Here is an 18,250-nt window from a genome sequence, read left to right on the forward strand (position 1 = left end):
CAGCATGCATGATGCATGAGAGGAGCCGTAATGCTCGGAAATCTTTGGGCAAGCGTGCTCGTCCTTTTGCCACACAATACCTAAGAGTAATAGATGCCATGTTACCTCTGTTCCCACGACACTTCGCTAGCATCACGGTTTCTGGGTTTTGCATGTGCCGATTGCACCAGTCTGTACGGCAGTCTGTGAATATCCGCTCTCTAAGACACTCCAATTTACAGATACGACACCCGGTACATGCATCTGCGTACACATAATGGATTAGGTGCGCCTAGGAGCGCACTGAGTAAGTTGGTTTTCTGAGGATCTGCTGTGATACCCCGTCAAACCATTTGTACGTTAAGCATCTAAGTGATGTATCGTACGTCAGAACAAAGAGGCAAAGTCCAGCAGTCGATAAACTTTGGCGATCCACCAACAAAACTTAGCCTGTGGTTAAGGCCAATTGGTCACGCCAGTGACGGCAGTGTATGAAGGTACATTTTCAGTCCCGGAATAGGATTGAAGCAATAAAAAGTAATAAAATATCGCTCTCGGCCTGTGGCTGTACATTAGGGTCACGCTGTTGCTACGTGCGAAGCTGTCCCTTTGCGGCTCTTAAATAACGATCTGTACTTCCGCACTGACGGAAAAGAGAAGAAAGACAAGGCGCTGCTTGTGGGTAACTACATCTGTCCTAGTGTTCCTTTCTTGTAACGCCTCTAGAACTCACAACACATGACTATGTATCTTTCGTGTTCGAAACTTTATTGTAAGATTAACAGAGTGCAATACTACATGTAACTGTTTGCATAGATTTATGCTCTTGTGCAGCGTATCTTTCACGTGCTATAAGGAGAGTGATGTTGTGATGCGGGCATGTCCTGCAGAATTTTTCGCGCCACCGTTCACTTCCGTGCACAGTAGTTTGGTGGCATGAGAGTCAGCGTTAATTTCTTCTTTGGCCTGCAAAAATAGAACAGTGAAATGATGACACCAATATCTTCTTAAAGATTGAACGTTTTCAAGGAAAAAGTGTTTTTCGCTATACAATTTTTAATGCGTCCAAGTAAGTTTTCAAAGCGATGTGTTGATCGTAATGGAGGAGTTTCATTTTAACAACAAGGTATTACTATGTAGCGTCTCCATAACAGGCGCTAGTCTTGAGTCGGTTTCGAAAGCCCATATTTTGCCTCAGTGAAAATCACAAAATCCCCTTTCAGTCAACCTTCCTTTGCAATACACTCAATGTCATAAGCCACAATTCAGTTGGTGTTGCAAGCTGAGCAGAAACATTCGTACACACGCGTCCGCCTCGCTATTTATTAAGGTGTTTTATTTAAGGTGTATTAATTATTTACTTTTATTTATTAAGGTGTTTTAATAAGGTGTTTTAGACTTCTCTTCAGCACTCTAGAAAGGTAACGTATAATAAAAATAAACTTGGAATATCGTCATCGAAGATATTAACTACACCAGTCATAATTACGGAACCCGAGTGGACGATCACGTTCGCCATTCTCAACACTGCTTTCTGTACTGAAACAGTTTCAACTTAAAAAGAAGAGGCCTCTTATCGGCGGTTTCGGTAAATTACAAGAGCAAGAGGGAGTAAATGTAGAGATATCCCTGAAAAACTGGCCCTTTTCTTCCTCCAGCTTTATTCCACATCTTGGTGCCAAAACCGAAGAAAGATTACGACTACTTCAGCCTTTGGGTAGACCGGGAACCGAGGCCACAGTAATGCCGCTTGCAGCGAAGGAGCTGATGTGGAAGAACCGCCGTGCAAAAAACGAGGCTTGTCATCAAGGGTAAGGCAGCCAAGCGGCCTCCCACATTTGATGCGGTAAGCGCTCAGTCAATGTTGGATAGACTTGCGACTTTTCACACCGATCTTACCGCTCTTAACTCCGTGCTCAAGCCCCAGCTTCCATTAAAAGCTCTTTAATCTGAAATTCAGCACTGCAATGATATAGAATAGCAAATGCTGTGTACCGTACCTAATCTAAGAACGACGACAGAGCAAAATAATGCCCTGTCGTATATCTAGCTGGAAAGCGGCGATATCATTTGCGCGGTTGGATGCTACGCACAGCGTCTCTAAGCTTCCGTCGCTGATGATCATGCCAAATTAGGGTACATGAAGAAGTGATCACCATTTTGGGAAACACTTGAAGCCGCCATCGACAGTAAAATGTCTTGAGAAAAATCGAAGTTTCATTATGTTAGACCTTCCTTGCAGGCAAGGCAGCAGCCTGTGTTAAAAATTTGCTACACTGGTGGTGTGCTTCATGTCGCTAAAGATATCCTAAAACAACAATTTGGAGAGACTGAAAGAATTGAGCAGGAAAAATTATACCGACTAAGATCCCTGACAAGTGTGTTTACAGGTTGAACACTGCAGCTCTCTAAGTTGATTTATTGATTTTAAGGTTTAACGCACCGACGCAACGCACGTGATCAGGCGCGCCGTAGTGGAGGTCTCCGGAATAATTTTGACCACCTGGGGATCTTTAGCGTGCGCCGAAAAATCATACACACGGGCGTTGTCGCTTCTCGCCAACATCAGAAATGCGGCCGCCGCGGCCGGCAATCGAACCCGCATTCGCTTGCTCAGCATCACAAGCCGCTCTATGAAGACTTTATGATGAAGAGATGAGCCACATTGGAGGAGTCACAGCGTTGAACGCGCCGACAACGTCGTACGCCTATATGATAATTGATACTCTTCTGATGAGCGTGCCACACGACATGAAAGTGGACTACCGTCGAAAGAAAGCTCACGGAACGTCTCCCTCAGCTCTCTCGCGAAGTGACATCGAGACTGAGATCACTGATGAATGCGGAGCAATAACTGACAGCTTGAGGAGGGGGCACGACCCGAAACACAGGCCAAACTCTCCCACTGATTTGGAGGCGCATCCATTTCCGAAAATTGATACAAGACTAACGTGTCATGCTGCTTCTGGAACGACACTGGTTCCCAGATTGAGGCGACGTCTCCTATGTCAGACGACAAAAAAGGCTATTGTTCGTCCTTAAGGTCGACACTTTAGTGCTTGACGCGAGGACACGAAGCGGCAAACTGTTGCCGGAAAAATACATTTCTTGTTCATGCAGCCGACACCACTCTCCATGATTCTGCTTTCCGGGTTCTGGAATAGAGGAGCCGCCGATCACTTTGTTAAGATCATCCCCATAGGATTGTAACATTAAAGATAACCAGAGCGCGCCTCGCGGCTCCTACATTCCTCAGCTGACAACACACGTTAGCGACGACATTGTGATTGCTTTGTAAGAAAGAGAGCTGGAGATGTCATTTTTCTACAACAATCATTGTCTCCGCAGCTCAACGTGCGTCAAGGTATTAACCGCTGTTGCCAACTGTACAAATTATAAAGTAATAACCCCACTTTGTAAGTGCGGCACACAGTAGAAACAGTAAGCAAGGCTTCAACTTACGTCGTCAGCTTCAACACATTCCACCTCTCGTAGCCTTTGCCACAGCTTAAAAAAGAAGCTGTTGGTGTGCATGGCTGGAGCAAGGGGCTGACGATGTTCACCTGGCATCGAAAGGTAATAATATTTACAACTCCTTAACCTATAAATGACGATGGTGTTAGACAGACTAATGCGCTCTTTCCCCCCGAAAAATGATTTATTATGGAAATATTACGGCTAAGTAAAATAGCACTCTCTAGCCTTCCTTGATACGTAAATTGAACTAGTTCGGTACTAGTTTACGTGCTAATGGGGTAGTTTATTGTTTGAGTAATTATCAAAACACTGTTTTACAAGAAAAGTGGCGCAAATGAAGGGCTTTTACAAGTTCTCGCTGTGTTATTCGAGAAAACTAAGAAATTTGCCCATGATAAATAATAAGAAATAGATTTACGAGGAGAACCTGAGAAGATAGATGGGAGTGGGATTCGATCTCCGAGTACACTTCCGCTAGATGCTGATGAAATGAACTCCGCACTGTTTGTTTAATGTTTCTTGTTCATATCGAAAGGTGCATCCTAAGAATATTTACTCAAAGCTCCTGCTAACGGAGCATTCTCGTAAGATTTTACAAAATTACGCAGGTCACTTTAGAGAAAAATGATATCAGTAAATTGGAACTGATATTTTTGGCACCATAAAACAAAAGTGGGAACACGATCACAATTATTTGAGGGCTACATGGCACAGCTATATATAGCAGGTTAATCAATGGTACAATCGCGCCTTGTAGTATAATAGGCAGTTTTGTTCTAGAGGTGAATACACTACCCTCAATAAGCCTGGTTACACAAGCTTATTTTTTATTTATAAATACTCCAACAGGGACAGGGGGAAGGGGATTCCCTTATGGATGCCCCCGTCCTTCCCTTATTTCTGTGGATGGTTGGAGCGCGCTAATAAACACCTGGTACTAAGTTTAGCACAAAAAATATTTTGCAACGATGAAAGAGCCTGTGAAAACAACATTGTCCAGTCAACTCAGCGTGATTTTCAATGTTTTCAATATCTGACAGAGCACAGCTTGGGTGCGCGCCGCCACATAAATCCAGCGCCTCCACGAAAACACTGTCACGTGGGCTGTGCCTGGCGCAGAGGTTGTCTTCTTCCTACGCAAACGACGCCGTCGCGTGGGTAACTTAACTGAACCGTGCTCACAAAGCTTTGCTCCAGCCTTATCGCCTAAGAAACGTACAGTATAAGTGGAATAAGGATGTTGGGAAGTCATTACGTCTTTTTTTACGGTTAAACATTATAATCTGTAGCTTTACACCTATTTTTTGTGGCAAAAAGGTGTTTAACGACTGCAAAACCCTCGTTTTTTTGTAGGGTGTTGAAAGGGTAGTAATAAGGTGTTGAGTGGCAAAAAAACACCGCGGAGCTGCGGATCGACCTACCTTTTTCCGGTACTGCTAAGATTTGCTGGGTTTACCTAGGCTTTACTAAGTTTTGTTTGGTTTCTAAGTGCTCGTTTCTAAGCCAGGCTAAGTGCTGAGGGGTCAGGCCAAGTTTAACCGGATTTTACAAGGCTATTCCAATTCCGGCCTTTCGGGTTTGGAGAGAAAAACAAGGTTTTCAAACACGTAACAAAGTAGTAAGTCGACGGATTCGGCGAGCGCTGTGCGTGTGACTGAATCACGCACAATGGTACCGACTGGGGAATTTCGGCAGTGAATTAACGGCCTAAAATGAATCTTATACAGTTGGATGACGAGAGTACGGAAGGACTGAAGCTACAAAAACTCAACCGCCCCAAGTTGTGCGATGTTTCTGTATGCCCCATATTTTAGCGGCACAGCTACGTGATGAAACGCAGATGTAAAACTTCTTTCTGTAGACGGCAGATAGTAATAGCTGGGGAAAAATGTTCGTTAGAAAGTGTATTATGCATTCATTGGTATAGTGATAGTAATAGTAATTAAAGGTTAATAGTAATTCTTGGGAAAAGTAATGGTAATAGTAATAGCTTCAATTCATCTCCTAAAAAATACAAATCAACCTTGCGTCATCCAAGTAACTCAAGGCTTCTCATGCCGTACCAGACAGTTAGCCGAGGCAAATAAATGCTATTAGTGAGGAGAAAACAAAACATAAATGTTTTGCGCAGGTAAGCTCTTGAGCCACGTAGGGAGGAAACGAAATATCTCATCGAGTAACGAGTGAAAAATTTCTCGACATAACGAAGTCGAACATAGTGACCAAAACGTGTGTAGCAACGCGGTATAACCAATCCGGAATTACATTTAAACGCTCGCCCAGGAGCATGAGGCTACGAAAAAGAGCTGCACCAGAAGTAACTTAACACAACCGTTTGACAAAAGAGGGCATCAGTAGGAGGCCGATCGAAATATGTGAAGGAATTTACATTAACGGGGATCTCTACATTGCAGGCACCGCTGAGAATAGTGTTTTTGTGTTGTGCAGTTCCCTCTGGAACGCCAGGTAAAAGAGCAATGGTAGAACACAAATATCCCATATAGGTACGCAAGCGAGCAAGGAACTACTTTGCGCATGGGGCGGTCGTGAAGGAACATACGTTATATGCACCGCAAGATACTCCCCGAAACGTATTTGAAACGTGGGTGAAATGGGTGCTACAAGTCATGCCGCTATCAAAATAGACGCCTAGATTCTTCACACTTGTGCAAAATTTAAGATCAAGGCGAAGGAAATCCTTGCACCTTGAGGTATAAAGTAAAATATGGCGGCAGTCGATTCGTTTGTGAGTTTTGCAGCAACGTATACATTTTGTGTTTTTCGTGTTTAGACAAATAGAGTGTTTTGAATACTTGTTCATTACTTCAGTTGCACCTGATTGAAGGAAATGAACTGAATTATGAATAAAGTAAGTAGAAAAAGAACGGTGTCGTCTGCATACTCCAACAGACAAATCCTCGTTGTGACAGAGCACAAAGCATTCGTATACGTGTTACCAGAGTCCTTCAATGCTTCTCTGGTGATGAAACTCGCGGCCAAGTTTCGTACGGGGACAAAGGCTACCGTGAGGGGCGCCACCGCAGATCGGAGGGGATCGGGCGGCCGCCGCTGGTGTGTAGCCAGACCGGCAGGCAGGAACGCAACAGCAGCATGCCCGTTCGCTCCAAATTTTTTTGCCACTCACAAAATAAGTCCATTTGAGCGGCCCATGACACGTAAAGCGGAAGCGCACTGCTGATAAGGCGGCGAGCGTCTGTTTTACCTAACTCCGTAGTCCGTTCACTTCCAAACGTGCTCAGACCACGCCCCAATCTGCCCTCCGATCAACACCAGCGCCGCGGCGCGGCAGCGCACGAAGGTTTGCCATAGCATAAGAGCGAAGTTTCATGACCAGAAAGGCATTGAAGGACTCTGGTGTTACATTAAAATGTCTATAAAAAGATCCCCATGGCACTCTTTACTGTAAAAAAGAAACTTTATAACTCTAGCAATTGTTTTTCCGCACTAGTTCAGCACAGTTACGCAGGTACTTTGTTAAACGTTTAACAAAACTGCCCTGAAGACATAAAGGTTAGAGCTTTTTAATGTGTTTTAAAGAAAAAAGAGAACAGTGCTCTGCTGGCATTCAGTAAAAAAGCACAGCTCCTTTGGTCGCCTATGTTTTTCTTTCGATCCCTCTCCGGTGGACTCGGTTTTCCTGCTTCTAAACCCCTTGCACATGTGGTATTGTGCGCGCTTATTGGTTCCATCTGTCTACACTGAAAATCATTTAGAGTGATCTACCCACCCTCTTGCGCTACGAACAAAGATTGCAAAAGGCATTCAAAAACCACACACAACACAACAAATCAAACAAGAACCCGTAGCACATGCGTGTCTAGTAAACATTAAATACAAAAACATAATGACGCGCACCTCGTGCAATGAAGAAATAGCATGATGCAAATATACCTTAGAAAGTAACCTGTAGCAAATATAAACATAAAATGCAAAATAACGATAACACACAACTGACATAAGATAGCGATAACACCTTAATACAATATTTGGACGGTGAGCATGATGGACGTCCCGGGTTTTGTCCTGCGTGGGTTTCAAACTGAAACATTAGCCTTGGGTGTCGCATTACAGCAATTAGTGCCTTACTCGATCATTCCGTGTAACCATATGTTACATTATCTAATTACATTCATGCACTCATCAATATATACAAATTTGTACTCTTCTGTACTTGGGCCCATCCGACCGCGTGTTGTGTCATCTCCCCAACCACTTTTAGCAGTTTATCTAGTACGTATGAATAATACTTAAAAAAAGCAATACAATACGTGATAAGCTACTACGAAACAACAGAATTCTTTGCACCTGATCCCTCAAGAGCATGCAAGGCAGTAGTTTTTTTAGACGACAGAGTTGCTTCGGAACCATTAAACAGTTTTCGTCCTGAATGTAATTGGCCGTCTGTGACTCAGAAAACACTAAATTTCACAAACTTTCATTGAGACATATTTACTGGAAAGGATTGCTCCTTTTAAGCTGGAATTTGCCATCTTGAATTCTGCAAGATTACTGCAACTAAAAAATACCGCAAAAACGTGCCAACCCACCTGTTGCAATGCTTATTACAGCCCCAAGAAGCACTGTACCTACGGTGCTGAAAAGACAACTCCAAAAGGGCGATAGAATATACCAAGCATGGATATTTTCCTTCCTGCAAAGAAAACGAACACTACTTTATGTTGTGCCCAAAATAGTTGATGCTTTGAAGGTAAATATTCTAGGGGTGATTCACTCCGATAGCTGTTCACTGTGTTAACGCCATTTCCTTGGGTAACCCGTGAAGTAGGGCACAGGGAAATAGCTCCGTAACGTTTTCCGCATAATTGACATTCTAATATACAGCACACTGACCACGACAACTGCGAGTGTGTTAAGCACCATTGTTGTTTTGTTTTCTCAAACTACACCTTTGGAGAAAGACCAGAATGTAAAGGTGTTATGTACGTGAGAGTAGAATTATTTGCTGAAAATTTTGATCTAAGAGCAACTTTACGACAATTCAAGAAGTAATGGCAGATTTTGTACAGCGGATTCAAAATTGTCCTTAAGGGCAACGCCTATATAAAATACGGACTAGATTCGCCTGAATCTTGTGCTACTAAAATATCCTGGAACCCAAGAAGCTTTACCTGTCGTTTGGCGTTGAGGCCGAAGTATTCGCAGCTTGGTCCACGTAGGTTTGATTTTGGGGGCAATGCTCGACCGTCAACGGCATGAGTGGGGGCAAAACTCCATTCGTAATTGTTTGCCACATCATCACGAGCTGAACTGTCAGCATGAGCAGTGTTGAAATGCCAGCACCCTAAAAATAAAAGCACATTCTTGGCTCACCTCCTCTTATCAAGGTCAGTATCTCTTCCCACATAATATGTTTTGGCTTAAAACACTATCCCTCTTGATAAGACGTGACCTTACAACTCAAAGAGGAAGTTATCGAACACTGGAGAAGCCCAAACGCAGAACCATTCTTACCGTGCAAATTAGGGGTGCCTAAAAAGTTACCCAACAACACCACATGATATGAGCTCCTTATTAACAAAAACGGTTTCTTTTATTCGAAAGATCTCGTGCTGTATTCACTGAGAAAGTAAACATTTTAAGCAAAAAGTTGAATTATCATGCTAAATCATGTGTTTCGCGACGTCGACAATAACGCATCTATAGACCGGCCTTGAAACTAAAGCTAGACTCCTGACCAGTGTTGCTGCGATCTCATAGATGACAGTTTGGTTTATCATGTTTGTCGCGCACTGCCATAAATGGCGCTGCAATACAACGTAAGTGGTATTGTAGCGCCTTGGGTGTGAACGGCGGATACTTAGGTGTCGACGGATACTTGAGATACTTGGGTGTGGATGGCGGATGGAACGGACGTGCGGAACTCAGGCGCGACAAAGACGACGAAACCGGATAAGTGTTTGAATTTTATTATTACGTTTTTAACATGGTAATGCGTTAGAAAAAACAGATATAGTTTTAGTCACTATGTTTAGGTGGAAAGGAGCAGGAGTGGTCAGCGCAGGGAAACACATGAACCAAAGGTGAGAAGTGGTTGTTACACATGACTTTGCATTTTGGGTGACTGGAACTGCGCGGGAGAAGGCAGCGGTGAGCACTTTGAATGGCGCTGGTCACCAGTTCCCGCTTGTTTTCAGGACATAGTTGGTAAGCAGGACCTCCTACTGCTCCGGTGTCCGTGTGAGGACCTCTGGCAATACCTTGACGCCCTTACATTTCCACTCCATGTGGTACAGGGTTTTGGGCGTCCAAGAGCAGAAGTTCCAGTCCTAGCCGAAAAGCGTGGGCTTGTATACTACACAGCTCGTGGCGTGTGCAAATTATTTTGTTTGTAGCCTTAGCAATTGGTTAGCTCCTTCTTTGGTTGCCTTCGGGTGGGGCGTCGGGTATATTTTTCCTGATAGCCTGTAGGGCTCTAGTATGTCCCTGTGGTGTTTGGGAATGGACGCGTAGTCGTCGACAGAGTGGTGAGGGCCTCTGCCGTAACATTCATGAAGGTAGTGTTTCACCTATGAAACTTGCGATACTATCCAAGTCTTTAAAAGCACAAAAAAATTCACTGGACATATATATATCACTTGAACACCGGGGAACGAGTCCTTAAAGGATAATAAGGCGGCAGATACCGGAGCCCGAGGGAATTCATCCCAGCTTGAGTGGCCTCCAAGCACACATGGGTGTAGGATGTTCGTTCAAAAGAAATAAGAAAAGAACAAAAAAGCGATAACCTAACCTTCGAATTAAGCGCAGCATAAAACAATAAAAGAGCGCCGCCGCACGGCGAAAAAGAGAAAAACCAGGAACAAAACGCTTCCCGTGTTCGGTACCGAACCATGGTTCGTTACAGTATAAAAGCGGTGTCTACCCAATTCCGCAATCATCGTAATTTCGGGTGCCTAAGATTTTGTGGTAGATAGAAGAATAGATAGCTAAACACGGACAAAGTCGAATGAAGGCACGAAAGACACGTATTCCTTCGTTTTCCTCCGTTTAGCACCTTATTCCTCTATCTCCTACAAACATGAACCAACTAACGCAACACATTTTGGTTAGCACAGCATTTGCTTTGTGTTCGTAGCACGGGCGGAGGCTTTGGACTTTGGCTGAGTTGTAATAGACGTTGATTTCCGTCTTTGGCAGTTTGGATTGTGTACTTTAAAAGGTGATTCTGGACTTTCTTTCAACCCAGTTTGCACGGAGAAAGTTACGCTTTTTAACCATCTTTCTCTTCAGAAAGGGGCAGGCCTAAGAAAAGCCAAGATAAAGATAGTAAACACCGCCAGTTCCTCTGTTTCCTCAGTCCTCGCATCTCAGGTGCGATGGGGACCAACTTCTTTTACAGAGAAGCTGTTAATAAAATCGCTAGTGTATGGTGTCCGCCGCTTAAAATACCAAGAAAATACTGAGCGCGTGTGATCGTGTTCCTCGCGGCGACCACCCGAAGGTTAAAGAAAAAAACAAGATAATGCCGAGCGTTCATGTGTGCAGCCTCACGCAACCGCCCAGCAATCCCCGGCGCACGTTTTTTGAGCCAAGCTTACCCATTAAGGATATTGGCCAAGATTTTGGCGAACTCCCAGCAGTTACAAAATACAAGAAAATACATAGCGCTCGTGTGTGCGTGCCTCTCGGAGACCACCCAGTGTCCCCGGCGCATGTTTGCCAACCGAAGCATACCCACTCCGGGAGATTGGCCAAAAAAAAATCCAGCGTTCGGCGTAATTGTGGCAACACTTGCGCGGAACAAGAAAGACAAGTCATAGCATAGGCCCCTCCAAGGTGATAACCAATAATAAAAATTTCCAAAAAATGAATCAAGCTCTGACTTATAGCAGCAATAAGGAATTATAGGCGGTGCGATAGCAAAGAAAAAGAAAATCGGTCGCAATCGTGGACATAAACCATCGCGATGGACTTGGAGGTTGCATACAGCTTCGCTACCTTCGTCTTTCGCGTTAGTCTGAGCGTCCTTGAATTTTTCGCTCAGGAAGCAACCGGCGGATTTTGCGCCCAAGGCTTCAACGGGCCATTAACCAAATGGCAACCTTTCTGGCAGCACGTGGCCTCGAAATATCGGCGGAGAAGTCTGCTGCGATAGCTTTCACCAGGCGTGATCTCTCCCGGTATCTTCTTAAACTCGGAGGCGTTCCTATATCTTACGTTGACAGCCACAAATTTCTAGGAGTGACTTTTGACAGGAACATGACGTGGTCCCCACATATGCGACAACTGAGGCACAAGCTTCAGGCGTACGCATCGATCTTCCCCATGATCTCCAGCAGTGCGGGCGGCTGCTCGGTGGAGTCTCTCATCAAGCCCTACAATGCACTCTGCGAGGGATTGCTTCGCTACATCTTGCCTGCCCTCGAGCCTCTCACAAAAACGAACTCACGGCTTCTAGAAGGCTTACAAGTGAAAGTGCTTCATGTGTGCCTTGGGGTACCTAAAAATACTTCAACCCTTGGGACTCTCAGGGAGAGTAGGCGCCTCTCTCCAACGGTTCTCTGCTAGCAAGAACTCCTTCGTGCACGCTTGCGGTTTGTGACCAGGACTGTCGACCATCCGCTGGCTTGTGACTCGGAAGCCGAGGTAGGTGCCTTATTACCAGCAGTGTATCAGAGCACACCAGAGCATACCCAGCCACCATGGAGATTTGCCTCATGGAAAATAGCATTAACCGTTCCCGGCATCCAGAGCAAAGGTAAGTTACCTCTGCCTGCTCTTAAATTGTTTTCATTGGAGCACATTGCTACTACCTACCAAAACTACACTCACACTTTCACGGATGGATCAGTGATGAATACGTCATCTGCCATCGGAATATGGATCCCATCAACCCACACAAAAATTACCGCAAAACCACGTCACAAAACTTCGTCGATGGTTACTGAACTCACGGCCCCACGTGCTGCATTGGAACACATTTTAACTGCTCCAGTTCAGGCATGGGCAATAGCATGGGTTCGCGGCAATAGCATTTTATAAGGGCCCTACCCCTGGATCCTGTTTCTCAATACAGCCTTACTGGCAGAACGTCTTTAGGGTAAGGCCATTCCATGCCAAATGCTATGAGGTTTTCACTGACCCCCTCCCCACATCTGGGCCAATAGTTTGGTAGTGCCTATTTACTGTCATATGCGTCCCAAGTAGAACCCATGGCCACGCAATCCCAGACACCTCCGAATGGAAAAACTTGTCGGTACCGGACATTAGCTTCAGCGACACTCCGTAACCGTCCTGTCTCTTCACTGTATCGTTGCAGTCACCAAATTCCGAAGGAACCGTTCGTCATGCCGCTGTTCACCTACGCATGCACTTACACTTTCAACACTCACATTTCATCACCAATTCAAAACAAGCCTGGCCACACTACCACCAAGGAAGAGTACAGCCGGAAGGCCTGAAGACTTCTCTAATCTAGTACCAGACTACTCTAACTGCGATCGTATGAATCCGAGGAGAATCTTTCTGTTCCTGCGAAGAAGGCGGCACAGGTGGAAGCCTCCAAGCTTCACTTGAGTTGACTTCCTACAGGGCCAGAAGTTCTCGGCTTCTACGACAGCTGCACCCATTATCTGCCCCCTGCTTCCCTAAGCTCGGTCCCACTGTTAGCAGTCATTCTAAACGTACCCACCGCCTCGCAGAATTCTTGCTGCTCAACGATCTCTAATCTGCCACCAACCACGAACCTTCACATGCCATACTAGAAACTCTCAGATCCGTTTCTACAACTTCCTCTCGCGCGTCGCGTGTCAGCATAGAGCTGGCGGCTAAGCAACATTATTCTAGCCGCGTAAGTGACGCCATGGAATAAGAAGCGTCATGAGCACTACTATCACAAGGGATAGTCAGAGCAACTTCTTCAGGCTTTGTTAGAGCAGCATGTGGCGTTAGTCGGCGCAGGGTACTACTTCGAAAAGCCCTTTTTTGAGGACGCGTTAGTAGCGGCTTGCAATTAAAGATTTGCTTACGTGGGTTCCTACGTGTTCCCCGGAGGCGTAATGTTTATTGCATGAGTAACATATTGGCCATTTAGGCAATATTTCACAGCCGCTAGCCGCTTCTGCTTTCGAGCTGCTTTTCAAACGTGGCTTCAACACTTATTTTTGGACTGCCTCAATGCTGTGCGGTTGCACATTCAGACGGCCGGTGTTCCCTAAACACAAAGCACGTACCTTTGCATGTACGAAGGGAAATGCCACGGCCAGTATAGAGAGACCCACAAAAGGGCCCGTTGCGGCGGCATAAACCATTAATACGACCTGTTGATCAGAAGAAGAAAGAAAATGCATCAGAACAAGCACAGGCGTATGTGTACCTCCGAGTAGAGATTATTTTTGCAATAGTTGTCCCAAGAAAGAAATGAACGTTTATTGGTACTACAGGTTGCGAGTGTTAAATAGCGACTATGCCACATGGTAAACAACAGAGCAAATAACTGGACGAACAACACTCAAGGGGAGAACGTAAATAGCGCTCGTTTGTGTCCTCTCGTTGCGTATTCTTGGTAGTTTTTACACTGTTATTTACCAGGGATCTGTACCAACTAGCTTACCCAGGCGGCACAGAAAGTGTGCCCCAAGACCGGCCCGTCTATGGCCGCTTTCTGGCATGTCCGGCCAGCATCCAGGTTCTGGCAGCCACTGATCAAGCGTTGAACGGCCAACATTCGGCAACCAGCACTTCGGCATTTTTCCGTCCGCCCGTGTTCGGACGCACAACGGCAGCTAACCGGCTGCCAGATATTCAGTTCTCTTACGGCTGCCGATGTTGAGAAAGAGAGCGGCCGAACTACGGCCTTAGGGCATCCGTTTTTTCTTCGGGAAGCGGTAATCGGCCGAAGCACGGCAAGCGACCGGCCACAGAATATGCGTATTCTTGCGGCAGTTGGTGTTCGAAAGGAGACCGGCCGGAGCGCGGCTGCCGTGCATTCGTTGTTTCAACGGTGAACCGCGCATCCGGCGGACGTACGGCCCCAGAATATACGTTTTTCATTCAGTTAGCTGTCCTCGGCCGAATTACGGCAAGCGAATGGCCACGGAATATTTGGCAACCGGTGTTCAAGAGGAGACCGGCCCATGTAAGGTATCTGGTTATACGTCATTTTTTCGGCAAACGGCATACAGCCGAACAACGGCTCGCGCCTGGGCGCCGAGAATTCATGCACAGACGTGTTTGGAAGGAGACCGACGGGTTTTTTCCTGGGGGGAGAAAAAGCCGTTAGGGAGCCGAACGACGGGGACGCGTTTTTCATCCGCTCCGTGTTTCTACGTTTTAAATGAACGAACATCGTTTATCAAACAATAATGAGTGTTCTCGGTGAACGGGCAAGGTGCAAGGACTCACTGGACATTAGCAGGGAACCTTTTAGGCCATCGAAATGTCATTTATTGCCACAAGAAGACTGTGCCACACCGACGGGTGAGCTAAGCCTCGCCAGTCATCGCCGCTACCACGCCTCTGCCGCCGGCTTCGTCGACGTATCAGCTCGAGGCTATTCGCCCGCTCAAGAAATGGAGAGCATTGGAGACATCGACCTGCCGGAGATGTCCGATCTGAGATAGAGATGGTTCACCTAAATAACTGGCCTTCAAGGGCGTCGAGCAAGCGGCCACCACGCAGGAACTAAACCGCCACCATGTCAAGGACTCCCCACCAAAAAAAGGCAAGTGCGAGCAAAAGCGCAATTTATTTGCTTACAATTAAACTAAGGCAAGCAATGTTGCACTATGTTGTTGGTGATAAACGTAGAAGAGACTCGCTCGTGCATTGGTAGGATCAACTTCATGCCCTGCACTATATGTTACTTCAGGGGATTTTACGACTGCCTATTTAGAAAAAAAATTATTTTAAATTTGCGATAACAACAGAGCCTTGTCACTGACGAAGCCTAGCTGTTAATTTAGTTCCGATGTTTGAAGGTGAGCTTAGCTACTCTTGGGATATGACTCATTTGGGTAAACATAATCGCCAGCATCCTAGCAAACACGGCTTTTGTCAGGATTTTCTTGCTCAACGCAGATTGTTGAGTTCACGCACTATTTGGCTCTTGCAATAGATAAGCTTAAAGTGGTTGACTGTATATTCTTTGACTGCAAAAAAGCAAATGATGGTGTTGCATATCACCTTCTGCGTAGTACATTTCATCCTATGGACTGAATGAATCGGTTTTTGCATTGTTATTACTATTGCCCTTTAGCTTTGTTCAAAAGTACTGTGTAGTTAACCGGACTATAGCGAATGGACGTGATTCCGTATACCTGCAGCTTTATTCGAATTTAATAACATCCTGGTGTGCTGATTCAGAAAAGTTTTTGGATGTTAAACAGTGCGTTAACGCCACCTTCACAAGAAAACCTTCATTCCAATTGGATACGTATACCGTAAATTATGCTGCTGTGACAACGGCCGAGGAATATAAATACCTAAGAGTTTATTTAGGGAGTGGTTAGAGGTTAAATAGGCAGGTTCACACCATAAAAGTTACGGCTGCATATGTTTTTGGCTTTCTGAGACGAAGTTTCAGTGAACCTTCATGTAACTGAAAAGAACAACCGTATTTCACTCATGTGCGCTCAATCTTGGAGTACGCATGTGTTTTCGTGGATCCCTACACCAAAGATCTCGTTGATACGCTCGGAAACATACAGAATATGTCAGTGCGATTGGTATAGGTAATTGGCACGCTCAACTTAGCATGAGAGAAAGTAAAAGTAAACTGAAATGGCAGGACGTGAAAGATCACAGATGAAACCACAGGTTGAACTTTTTTCGTAACATCTATCATTCGAAAACTGTTGTAGAAGGGGTCCAAGCGCCATTCTACATATCGCAAAGTGGGACCGCTAGGTTAAAGCAATTATTAACTTTCCTTTAAAGGTGACGCCTTGCGCGATTCATTTTATTTTACATCAATACTGCAGTGTAATTATCTTCGACGTATGATTGCATTAACTGTTTATATTGACGATTTTCAGCGCGCTTTGTAGAATTATTTTATTATTTTGTCTCATATTTATTGCTTAGTGTTATGTATCTCCCTTGTGTAATGCATGCAAAGGCAAGCAGGCATCAAATAAATAAATAAATAAATAAATAAATAAATAAATAAATAAATAAATAAATAAATAAATAAAAAAAATAAATAAATAAATAAATAAATAAATAAATAAATAAACTTCCAGAGGCGCAAGTTTGCCTCCGATGGGTTGAGAACCCTACACATTCAACCTTGACCAATAAAATATTTATTGCCCTATTCGTTGCAGTATGCAAGGTTTCCTGTATGTATGCTACCATTGCTATGTTATTGGTTTGAAACAAATTATGTAACTCTAATTTTACGCCTTTCCTTGCGTGAACACAAAGGGATACAACTGCAGCCACCTGAAGCAGGGCGTCATTCGCGACGGGTCTAGAATTTTTTGAACGTAGTATGACATTAGAAGAAAATTAAGCTCTTTTGGACTAAGTAGTGTGGACGTATAATCATGAAAACAACATTAAAATAGATTGAAAATGAAAGTACTTGTTCGCTCTTTCTTAGGATCAGCCCTGCGCAAGATCACCAGAAACGTTGATCGAGTAGAAAATGTCTTTGCAAGAAAAATGGGCAAAAACTGGACATACTTTTTTGTGAAGGAGTTATATCAAATGCTCCTAAGTGTTTTGTTGAGAACCAAAACGCTTCGTAAAGGCATTCACGCCGGTTTTATATGCATCAAAATTGGTCAAGCAACTGTTATAAAAATAGTTTGTGTAGTCATAGCATGAAAGTGTTCCGCAATATTGCCCTAAAAGAAATTGGCTAAAAGCGGCGCAATTTATCTCTCTGAAATTCAACCCACTAAAGTATGCGCCCTCCGCCGGCCCCCCCCCCCCCCCCCCCCTCCTCTTTCCCCGTTTATTACAGGTAAGCCGCCCCACAGAGGATATCAGGACCTGGACAATACATCTATTCAAGCTCTACAAAGAACTGAATATTTTCTGTGTTCGGCAGTAAATGAGGCACAGCAAATAAAGGAACGACAATTTGTGAGCACTGTTTAATAAATGAATTTTGCTGTCAACTGAGGCTGGTAATTAAGCAAGGCTGCGATGAAAGCTTGACGGCTGCTGGTTGCGCGCGAGCTCACTTTGATGTGGCTGCATTGGACCCAAAATGCTGGGTTTTTGCTGCTTCTGCACTGCGCGAATGAGTCATCTGCTTGCGCGACATGCAGTGACCGGCCTGAGTACAGCTAACGTACTGTGGCTGAACTCCAATGCCCGTAGCACGGCCGTATTTCCGGTAGCTGTAGTCCGGCTGGAGTCCGACGACCGCATCTCGGCTGTCCTCCGGCGGACGTACTTCGGCCGTACACGGGTGGTTTTGGAATGGCCGGAGCCATACGGCTGGAATCTGGCCGTATGACCGTAAGCCGGTCGACTGGCCGACGGACACTGGCCGTTGGACAGCCATGGGAGTACGGCCGTATACGGCCAAAAGGCCCACATTTGGACATGGGCCGAACATGGCTGCCGGAAAACGGCCGGACAGAAAATCACCGGCCAAAGTAAACCGGCCTGTTTTAGGCCGAACAGTCCTGTGCTACCTGGGATTAGGTTACAAACATTTCGCGACTTCACAACAGTTACGCCACATCTCAGCACATAAGCGAGCCAAATAAGGTGGCATGTGCAGCCAAAACCATTACAGAAGCTCGGTAAAGGCCATGTGCGTGAATCCGTAAGTGACAAATGAGGCAAGTACTTT

The 18,250-nt window shown here is 45.1% G+C and overlaps 1 protein-coding gene across 1 annotated transcript; it reads right to left on the reverse strand.

The window, feature by feature from the left end:
• Window positions 1-771: 771 nt before the first annotated feature.
• On the reverse strand, window positions 772-13,752 carry LOC144151694 (sodium-coupled monocarboxylate transporter 1-like). Its single transcript, XM_077682816.1, has 5 exons — window positions 13,671-13,752; window positions 8,607-8,779; window positions 8,025-8,128; window positions 3,442-3,542; window positions 772-945 (listed from the first exon to the last, which is right to left on the reverse strand). The coding sequence occupies exons 1-5, from the start codon at window positions 13,746-13,748 to the stop codon at window positions 829-831; spliced, it is 573 nt and encodes a 190-aa protein (XP_077538942.1). The 5' UTR covers window positions 13,749-13,752; the 3' UTR covers window positions 772-828.
• Between the last annotated feature and the right edge of the window lie 4,498 nt (window positions 13,753-18,250).

This window comes from Haemaphysalis longicornis, unplaced genomic scaffold (assembly GCF_048455015.1).
Source record: "Haemaphysalis longicornis isolate Haplotype H1 unplaced genomic scaffold, Haemaphysalis longicornis Haplotype H1 scaffold_9, whole genome shotgun sequence".
Classification (NCBI taxonomy): Eukaryota; Metazoa; Arthropoda; class Arachnida; order Ixodida; family Ixodidae; genus Haemaphysalis; species Haemaphysalis longicornis.